Here is a 10,651-nt window from a genome sequence, read left to right on the forward strand (position 1 = left end):
CAGCGGAAGTCTTCGCGATGGAAGTCCTTGGAGTGTTGAGATCTTTGATTTGTCGCCTTTCTTCGCGACAAAAGTCTTCAAGAGGATGAAGGGAACCTTGGGAAAGCTTCCCCTATGGTTCAACTTGAGAAAGGAGAGTTGAAATTAGGGTTTTCAGCAGCAAAAAGACCAGAAATTACAGCAATAAAGAGAGCTGTTTTGCTGAATTTCAGTCATTGGGAGTGTGTAGGAGAGTGATTAGCATCTGGAAACACTCTAGGAAGCTTGAAAATCACCTTAGCAAGCTTGGAAAATGGAATTGGGAAGGAGAATGTGCAGAAAATGCAACCCAACAGCCCTCATGAAGGAGGCGCCAAACTCTAGAGAGAGGAAGAGGAGTGAGGTGGTAGGTTGTCCAATGTAGGTGGCAGGCAGGTGCTTTGTGGAGCAAGCTAGAGTGGACACATGGCTGGTTACTCCCTTTGTACAAAGGGGATAAGGTCTGGGCGGTGGACGTTGGGTTATGTCCACCTCGGGACATCAGTGTGTGTGAACACCAGGCTGGTCATAATTTATAAGTGAGTTTTGGTCGCCCAAAACTTAATGAAGTGTGTACACACTCACTTATAAATTAGTGCTAACTCCTAAGGCCAAGTTTATGACCAATACTTACCACCTATCACATGCCACATAACCATGTCAGCAAACAGTTTCACATGCACGGTTAGCGGGTGGGCGTCCCCTTACCCGGAACTACACATTGGTCAAGTAAGCATGAAAACAGCATGCAATTTCAATTGCAAGCAAGCACATAAAGATGCTATGCAATGCAGCATTGGTATGGACAATCCCCGTTCATGAGACTATACCAAAATAGACGTGCTCCAGGCAAGTACACGAGGTACCAAACCCAATGGAACACCAATCCACCAAGCATTTCCGGGCATGTACACGGAGGCACAAGTCCCAACGAAAAGCCAAGTCTACAGTTTCACATGAGTGGCATCAATCCCCGGCATAAACAACTGCCAAGGACACCAGTCCAATGTACATACATGATAAGAAAGCACGGGTGGACCAATTGGGTGGCCAAATGGTGACACGTCCCCTCCGTGCCCTGTGACTATGGCAATGGAAGATGAAGTCTTATCAACCACCACATCTCTACTAACAATGATCTTCGAGGTTGCAGGACAATAATCTTTGAATTCTGAGTTGTAACCAACCAAAATATGATGCTTGGACTTAGCGTCTAGCTTACCCCTGTCACCATCAAGTACATGAACAAATGCATCTAATCCAAAAACCTGAAAATGAGAAACTGTGGGCTTTCTACCGAGGTAGGCCTGAAAGGGGGTCTGCCTTGGAACAACATTAGTAGGGAACCAATTAAGAATATAAACAACAGTAGCAACTGCCTCCGGCCAAAGCTTTTGAGGAAGACTCCGATGTTCCAAGTTCCAACATAGTCCGAGCCATCTCAATCACCGTTCGATTCTTTTGCTCCACCACGCCGTTCTCTGAAGGAGTACTTGTGTTGGCAAACTCCCATTGAATGCCATGTAGCTTATAGTACTAAGTTAAATTGATGAGAAGTAAACTTGCCGCCTCTTTCAGCTCGAAATGTCAAGACAGAGTGCCCCCTGTTTGGAGCAATAAGCACAAACCTTCTGGTTGCCAGAAGAATTAGAAGTTGAAGACCCCTTCGGCTTTGCGTCCTTGGACTCTTGGAGTCCTTGGAGTCCTTAGAATCCTTAGAAGGAGGTGCCCCACCTTTGCCTTTGTTAGGCTACCCCCCTCTCTTTCCAATAAAAGCTTGGGTACCTTTCTTTGAAGAAGAATCCCTGAATATGCTCTCTTGATCAAGGACCATAGGCACCAGCTCATCCCACGTAATAGTTTCCATCCATCTTGAGGTAAGAAGTGAAGCATACAAACTCTCATATTTTGGGAGAAACTGAGCAAGTAGCCGGATGGCCATATCCTCAGAGGAAATCTCCTTCCCACACCCAGAAATCTTAGATCACAATGACTCCAGTTTGTTGATGTAATCCCGCATTGAAGTAGAATCAATGGGTGAAAGCTTCAACATTTGAAGCTTCAGAGAAACTCTCTTCATGGGTGTCTTCCGGTCGTAGATGTCGGAGAGTCTCTTCCAAGCAACATGTGCATGGGTATCCCGTGTGATGTGAGCGATGACTGAGGATTGAGAGTTGAGAAGAATGAATGACCGAGCATGGGCATTAAGCCGATCCCATAGAGTAGCTTCATGCATAAGGGCATCCCTTGTATCCTCATCCTCTACGGTGTCGGGGTTGGGCTGAACCGGTCGAGGGATGAAGTCCAAAAGATCATAAGTCTCCAAGATTGCTTCCACCATGACTTTCCAGATGTCGTAGTTTGTGCCATCCAACTTGGCATCTGAAGGAAAATTTGGAAGAGTGGGTATCTGAACCGCCTAGGGTTGTATGAGTGCCATGATGTACCTTCTCTAAAAAATGCAGCCACCAAAACAGCCCAAGAGCTGCTCTTTGCACTTGTAGGGACGGTGGGCGGGAAAGAAAGAGAGTGGAGAGAAGAAAAAAAAGAAGAAAACACAGATCTTCCCCTCTGGAGAAGAAAAACGCAGGTTTGAAACACTGCGGGGACAGCCACCAAGTTTGCGTGAAAACGCAGAAAATCAGCACCAATCAGCCCCCAATCAACGATTCCAGGTCTAGACATCTCTGGGCTCTGATACCATGTCAAAGGGCAGTGGAAAGATGTAGACGAATGACAAAAACATTGGAGCTCCAAGAGAGAGATGAGAGAAAACATCAAAACGCTGATGCACTAATCTCAAGAAAAGAGTGGATACAACCAGCCCGTAGGCGAGGAGTGGACTCCATAGGCGGAGAGCTGAAGGTGCTCACCAAGAATGATCAAGGAATGATGATGAATGAGGAAGAGGGCAGCCCATAATATGAGCTGGTCGACTGCCTCCTAGTGACCTACACGACCTGACAATGAGTATACACACACACACACACACACACACACATGTCAGTATTCTCACATCACTAACTGATTCAATTCACACGGTCTCCGGATGAATCACCTCCGCTCGTTTGAGCATGGATCTCTCTCGCACCAGGAGATCAACTGCATCATCTGCCTAGACCTGGCTTGCCTACCCACGAGCCGGACATGGCTATGTCCACCCAAGCTTCCCACAAAGCTTTAGTTTTACAGAGATCGTTTCCTAATAGTTACAAAGGATAATTTCATTGAGAAACCTGGCTATCTATACAGACACATGTCCCATGCCATGACAATGCCACTGATCAGCTGAGGGTGTCTTCTGCATAGGGGACACGGCTATGCAATTTATGCATGACCAGAGAAAGAGACTGCACTATCTGTTCAGATGCCCTGTATACTATGAGATACGAGGGAGGTTTCACCGTCTCTTCAGGGAGGGGTTTTGCCCCCCTCACATGAGTGATTCATTACTGGCATTCAAAAGTGTTTGGCTTTTGTTGTCACAGAGAGGCCTTATTGAGGCCATACATAGAAAGACAGGATCAACATGACACCACTCTGGCATCCAAATCAACTGGGTTTAAGGCCTAGTTAACCGGAGTGTGGAAATAGCCTTTCAGCATTTCTCAAACACAAGACTTGGGTGCTTTGATCAGATGATATTGTTAGTGCCTTGATGAGATGATATTTCTGGTGCTTTGGTAACATAGCCATCAAGCACACATGGACCTACTAAACCATTTACATATTAATACTGGAGATCACACACACACAAACTGAGAAGAGTGATGTTTATATGATGTTACCGAAGGTTTGTATATGTGGCTGAAGCAACGTGCTCAATACGGCTCTCAAGAATAATTATCCTTGCATCGAGAGATTTGACTACCCCCTTTTCCCTCACATCCATGTTGTGAAAGGTCCTTTCTGCTTCTAGTGGTGGCCATCTTCCTTCATCTGAATTTCCGCCTGCTGCCAGATCCTTGTAGTAGCTTAGAAAGGGCTCTTTCTCATCTAGCTCAGATAACCTCTTCTCAGACTTCACATCATTCCTCGCAGATGTTTCAAGCACTCCCAGTCTGGTTTCAACTTCATTCAGAACTCGTGCAGCCGCTTCGTATTTGGGTACCCACACTGCAACAGATTGCTCCAACTCTTCTGCCTTACCCCGAACCTCTCCAATCTTACTATCCAAGTCCAGTTGTGCTCCCTCCAAGCTCAGAATCTTCTTCTCTAGTTCTGAGAATGAGCATTTTCCCTTGAAATGCTGCCATTCAGGCAGCAAATCTTGGAGTTTCAGCTCTCCAGGCTTAACATTAAGATGGAACATCGCCTCCAGCATACTTGCTACTGTTTCAACCCTCTGATTCAAATGCTTGATGTCATGCTTTATCTGATCTTGTTCCCCACAACCACATTTTCTGGATGGATCAGTGGAATGGGTCAATCTCTTCACAATTTCTGTGAGTTCCTTCAATGCTGAGTCGGTTCTAGCCACGTGCTGAGCAAAATCAGCTTTCACAACTAAGTTTTCTGTAGTCGAAGGGCTTGCTGTGCTAGTCTTTGTTTGCTCAATCTCATCACCAAAAGATTTTGCTTTTCTCATCACCTCCTCCATGATCTTTGTCCATCCATTTGCCTCTATTTTGCATTGTTCCTGTACTACTTGTACGGCATTTTTTATGACCTCACTCATACTTTCATGGAGTTGGGTAGACTTTCTTCTCATACTCATCATCTCTGCCAATACTTCCTCAGCCTTGTTAGCAAGAGTTGCTGCTTCTGTTACTGCTGTTTCCTTGCATTGGGAGGTCTTGTTGCTTGCACTGGTGATACCTGCAATCAGGTCCTCAGCTCTGGATGACCAAGTTGCAGCTTCTGCAGCTGCAGCCTCCTGAATTCGCACACTTCTCCTTTTGACCCGTGTTATTTCTGCCAACAACTCTTCAGCTTTCATTTGCAAAGTGGCCATCTCTTTTCCAGCTGCTTCCTGAAGTTGCATGCCTGCCCTTCTTGTGTTTGTTATCTCTCCCAGAACTTCTTGACCGAGCTCCACACTTTTTCTCTTGGTGTTGGCCATCTCAGCTATGACCTCTTGAGATAGCTCCATGCTCTTTCGCTTTATGTTGGCCATCTCAGCAACAACTTCTTCAGCAAGCTCTGTGCTTTCCCTCTTTGTTTGTGTTAACTCAGAGAGTACCTCATTAGAAAGCTGTACACTCTTCTGCCTCACTTCAAACATTTCATGCAGAACATCTTTGGCTTTTGCAGCTGAACCTGCTATTTCCTCTACCAAGCTTCTGAGAAAGTCCTTGTCCTTCTCCACTTTAGACTGATCAAGCCTCAGTGTCGCCAGCTCATTTTCAAAATCTTGCACAACCTCTTGAATTTTCTTCTTTGTTGTAAAGGCAGCAGCTAGAGCAACTTCTTTTTCTTTGCGAAGATCAGCACTTATACTCATCATCTCAAGCAAAAGAGAAGAAGACGTCTCCCTGTCAGAAATTAGACTCTCATGTAGCTTGCTGCTTTTCTTCTTTGTGTTGTTCATTTCAGAGCTAATAAAGCCTAACAGCTCAGCCAAGGATTCCTCTGCCTTATGAGCTGAAGCAGCAGCATCTGTGGCAGCAGCTGAAGCCAACTTTCTATGTTTTCCTACGATAGCAAGGATATCTTCTGCCTTTTTCTCCAGAGCCTGTGTGCAGTTATGCTCATTTTCCAGTTCAAGAATTCTGGTTTCCAGGCTACTTAGGAAAGAAGCCTTTGCGAAATGTTCGGACTTTTGCATGGACTCTTCATAACACCTTTCAAGTTCCTCAAATTTATCTTGAAAATGCATTTTGAGATCCTTGAGTTCTGTGCGTACCTCTCCTAAACCCCCTAAGTAAAGTTGAGACAGGTTCTCTACCCTTTCCATGATCAGTGTCTCTTCTCTTACTGTCACTTCACTCTTCAAGCTACTTTTTCCTTTCTCAAGTTCATTCTTGAACTTTTTCAATGCTTCCACATCAGCTTGTCCTTCATGTCTTGCTTTATCCATGTTTTCTACAGCTTTCTTCACGTCTGCTTGTTCTTCAATTAGGAATTTCTCTGAGTTTTTCAGCCCAAGAATCTTTTCTCTGCACTCAGTACCCTCAATCTTGAGCTTATCAATAGCCAGCCTTATATCATGCACTTGTGCATCTGTTTCTTTCTTCATACTGTCAACAAGGAATCTGACCTGCACTCCCTCCTTTCTGAACACTTGCAACTGCTTTTTGAAGGAGTCATTTTCATCTTTAGATCTGAAGTCCTCTTTATCTAGTTTTGATTTAACCTCTTCTGCCAGTCTGGTCATGGTTTCCATATGTCCTTGCACTTCTGCTCTCCCTTTGTGAAGTGCTTCATTTTCTCTTCGTAGAAAAGAAAGCTCGCTCTTAATCTCAGTGATGACCTTCTCTTTCCCTGCAGAAACCATCTCCACAAAATGGGGAAACTGTTTCTTGAGCATGTCCTCTACAATGAGATCCAACTGTTTTTCTGTCTTTTTATTTAGTTGCTCCTTGCTTTCATGTAGACTCAGCTTCAGACCCATTTCTTTCTTCAAATTGCCCAAGTCTCGAAGCCTTTGTAGTTCCAACTTCTCAATGTCAGTCTTCAGACTGCCTTCAAACTTCTTCACAGAATCTGCCACAGCTTCTTCCACTTGATTTCTCAGTTCTATTTGTATATTTGATAACCAAGAGTCCACCTGCTTCTGGAAAGAGTCAGTTTTGAAAGAAAATTCATCCAATTTTTTCTTAATCTTTTCTTCCAAGTAATCATCATTTGAGGATTCTTTTCTGTTTACTTCATTCTCTGCTTTCTCAACCTTTTGATTGATCTCATTCTTGATGAGCATTTTCAACCCTAGAAGCTCAGAGCTTGTGTCCATCTTTAAACCATCGAGCTGCCTTTTCATACCCTTGACCTTGCCTTGCCAAAAATCAACCTGCTGATTTAAATGAGTGGACGAGGTTTGTACTGTTTCTTTCAGCTCATTCAGCATTCTCTGAAAAGTATCCATTCTCTTTGTCAATTCAGTTACTTGCAGTGCATCTTTCTCATCAAGAGGAAGTCCGCAAGCATCCTTTGGGTGAAGATCCTTACCCCTTGCTTTTGGATCCGCAATAGAAGACACATTGCTGTTTTTGTGTATGTCAACCAAAGACCCATGGTCTGCCTCACTTTCATTGTCCTGGCCTAAAGAACCTCCTCCAGTCTCCTCCAAACCATGCAGTTGACTTGCCACATATGAGCAGTCACCAAGAATGGATTTCAACCTTTCATCTGCAGAAATAAAAAGAATGAAAAACTTCAAAAACTGTGGGGCATCAGTGAAACAAGAAAGACATTACTCTGCCATCAAGTCACAAGCGCCAAGTTATATAACAGGTGTAACTTGAAGGAAAAGATGCATCACCATCGGCATCACAAGGATCAAACAATGGCCTTGAAATGCGTTCGGAATAGGCTTTACTGCTGAGTGTAGAGTCAAAGTCAAAAACAGGGTTGCAAAACGTCAGTTGTTGTGGATTTGAGGCACCCATCTGATGCTGGTATAACTGAGCATCAGTCTCATCAGATAGGAGGTTCAAAGACGGGGGTTCAAAAGTGTTGATGAAAGACGAGTCCCAAGTTGGTGAAAGCCTGCCCAAAGAACTTAGGCTCCTAAGACTCTCAGTGTAATGAAAGGATGGAGCAGCACCACATGAACCAGAAGAAGAAAAAGAGGAAGACAAGGCATCTTGTGAAAGTGACAATAAATTAGACATTGTGAAGGTTGGCTTTCTGTGCAGCTCCCCCTCAACATTCTCATCATCAGAGTGTTGTGTGTGATCCTCCTTGCCTAAAAAGTGCTTCACTTGGAGTTTCTCTAATCGAGACACTGCATCACCTGTTCCTGAACTGGAGTGTCTGCTGTCGAGACCTCCGCCTTCAGCTTCAGGTTGGGTGTGGTCATCAAGTGAAATGCTGTTCGGCACCAGAGCATCTTCAAGTTCTGTACGTGCTGCCCAACCTTCAAACTTCACCTTTTTCTTGTGGTCAGCCTTCATCCTTTTATCCCCGAGCTTGTGTAGATTTCCTTTCTCAGTTAAGACCTTCCCTAGCTGGTAAACATTTTCGTTCTCTGGGGCATCTAGATCATCTCCCTTCTGCATCGTTCTGTCATCCCAAAAGCTTGACTCATCCCAAGGCTCCTGTAAGTTAGAATTTGTGGCTCTTTCTTCTTGAGCTAGCCAACTTCTGCCTTCCAAAAACTTAGTGTCTCTTTCTTGAATTGGTTTTCTTTGTAAATCTGATTTGGAATCTGAAGCTGTCCCTTCATGCTCACAATCTTCCAAGGTTCGGTCATTTTCAGCCCAGGTCAGGTCCTCTTGGAAGCTGACACGTCGTTGTGCTTCTGCACTTGCATCTTTTCCAAACAATGCCCTTCTCGAACTTGCACTAGCACAAGCTGATACTTCTGCACCTGTGGCCATTCTTTCAGTCGCTTCCATCTTTGAGGGAGCCTCCAAACCATAAGAAGGAGGTCTCAATGAAGTCTTCTCCTCGTCTATTGAAGAATCATCTTCTTCATAGCTTTCATCACTCTCTTGCAAACTCCCAAGCCTCTTCAGTGCTGCTTCCAAGTTTTCTGTCATTGCAAGCCCTGCCAGAGAATCCTCAGCTTCCGGATTGTTCCTATCCAGTTCCCTAGCGTTTCTGCTGGTGGTCCTCGAATGACTTCTCCTGTAGTCGAAATGTTCCAGTGCAGATCCTAGCTCTTGGAAACTGTTCCGCAAAGCATCAACAGCATCTCTTTCTTCTTTTTCTACATCTTTGGATCTTGAGTGGGATGATCTCCTCTGCTGGGATGGCAATGAAGATGCTCTCATGCCATGTAAAGGGTCAGAGACAACATCAGGGAATTCCGTGTAATCTTGTGGAAAGTCCTCAACAGAATCATGCACTCCCTGTGAGCAAAGATTGGCTGTCAAATTTCGTAACCTTTGCCTGCTCAACTCCTCATAGAAGGAAGTGGAACCAGATACTTTTTCTGCATCTTCAGACTCGTCACTTCTGACAACAAAGCCTTCCATTAAGGTTTTAGCAGTGTAAGTGTTCTCTCCCATACCTGAATCATGGGCAAGCCAGCCTGAGTCATCATCAACAGAGGGCTGAACAGGAGTTTTCGGTGAAGGAAACCCTAGTTCATCCACATACTTTTCAAGTGTGGAACTGAATCTGATATCATCTGATGATGGAAGCTTGGATTTATGCAAAGAAAAACCTGCTTCATCCACATATTTTCCTAAAGCAGACCTGAACTTGGCACTATCTGATGACAAATTGGGTTTCGGAGATGGAAACCTAAACTTGTCCACATTTTTGTGTCTGAATTTGGTATTGTCTGATGATGACGGTTTGATTTTAAGTGAAGGAAACCCTAAGCCATCAACATACTTTTCTCTGTATTTGATGCCATTTGATGACAGTTTGGATTTCTGTGATGCTTCACCCACATAGCTGTCAAGTGAAGACCTTAATTTAGCACTTTCTGATGACCATTTAGTTTTCTGGAAGCCAGTTGATCCAGACGAAGTGCTTCTGAGAGAAGGGGAGCAGGAGAGAGGAAGCGGGGGGCTGCTCTTACCAGAGATAGGCGGTGATCTCCTACCACGGTCTGAAGAAGGAACCGGTAAACCCTTTCTGGAAGAAGAAGAAGAAGAAGGCGGCCTGCTGGAGGCCTGCGAGCTCCATAGCTTCTTCTTCTGCGGTTTGGCGGGGTCATGGAGGGCCTCTTTCTCTTTCTTGGACTTGTTGTTGCTGCTGCTGGTGCTGCCCCCCCTGTGATGGTGTTTAGAGAGGAAAGGATGCTTTCCTTCCAGCTCTGCAAGGCGTTTTCTTACATCTGGGAGGTAGAACTCGAGCTCCAGAATCTCCTTTTCCCCTCTTTTGGCCGAGTAGAGAGGGTGCTCTGGTAGGGTTTCTGATACCGTAGAGTCAAAATTGCGCAGGTGTTCCAGCTCCTCTGAGAGCATGTGCGATCTGCGGGAGAATGCTGCCTTCTGCAGAGAAAGGCGCGCATTGCGGCAGAAGAAGGAGATGTTGAAGGTCGCATGCTCCATCATGCGGGCCAATGCAGAGAGGGAACGTGGAGAAAGTACATGGCGAGAGAGAGAGAGAGATAGAGAGAGGGAGAGAGAGGTTTCAAGATCCTGGCTATGGCGGGAAGCACAGGTTCTCTTGATGCAGGAAGAAGATGGCAGAAGAAAGAATGTCATGTGACAACGGCTTCGCCGTGGTTAACTGACCATGGTTGGGTACCCAGCCCCAAGGTTACTTAAACCTTCTGATTAACGCTCGTGTCATTAGGAATCGTGAGAGCCCTTGTCATTTCTTATTTTTATTTTGCCCACCGGGCATTAATAAATTAATGCCTAAACCTTAGCATATACTAAGGTTCAAGCATCACCTTGTGCTGAATGATGAGCTCTGGATCTCGTGCAGCACAAGTGAGGGGGGGGGGGGACACTTTGTCCCCAGCGAACAAAAAGAGGAAGGAGCATATACCCTTCAAACCTAAGGTTGTGACGTTCAACCTAAGGTCGTCCATTCTCTCCATTAATTCATTAATGCACAACAAAATTTG

At 45.0% G+C, this 10,651-nt stretch overlaps 1 protein-coding gene across 7 annotated transcripts in view; it reads right to left on the minus strand.

Annotated features, from left to right (window-relative positions):
* LOC147614800 (uncharacterized) overlaps positions 1-10,315 on the minus strand; it is a 55,772-nt gene extending 45,457 nt beyond the window's left edge. For 6 of the 7 annotated variants that reach the window (XM_086780156.1, XM_086780155.1, XM_086780151.1 and 3 more), the window contains exons 1-2: positions 7,439-10,315; positions 3,807-7,305 (exon numbers count right to left, since the gene is read on the minus strand). In XM_086780156.1, the coding sequence (XP_086636282.1) occupies positions 3,807-7,305; positions 7,439-10,283 (6,344 nt within the window). In that variant the 5' untranslated portion in view covers positions 10,284-10,315. The remainder of the gene's footprint in view (positions 1-3,806; positions 7,306-7,438) is intronic. The other variant, XM_086780157.1, reaches the window with a different exon arrangement.
* Positions 10,316-10,651: the final 336 nt, after the last annotated feature.

Source organism: Cibotium barometz, chromosome 41 (genome assembly GCF_041138505.1).
Source record: "Cibotium barometz isolate CiBa-2024 chromosome 41, ASM4113850v1, whole genome shotgun sequence".
Taxonomy (NCBI): Eukaryota; Viridiplantae; Streptophyta; class Polypodiopsida; order Cyatheales; family Cibotiaceae; genus Cibotium; species Cibotium barometz.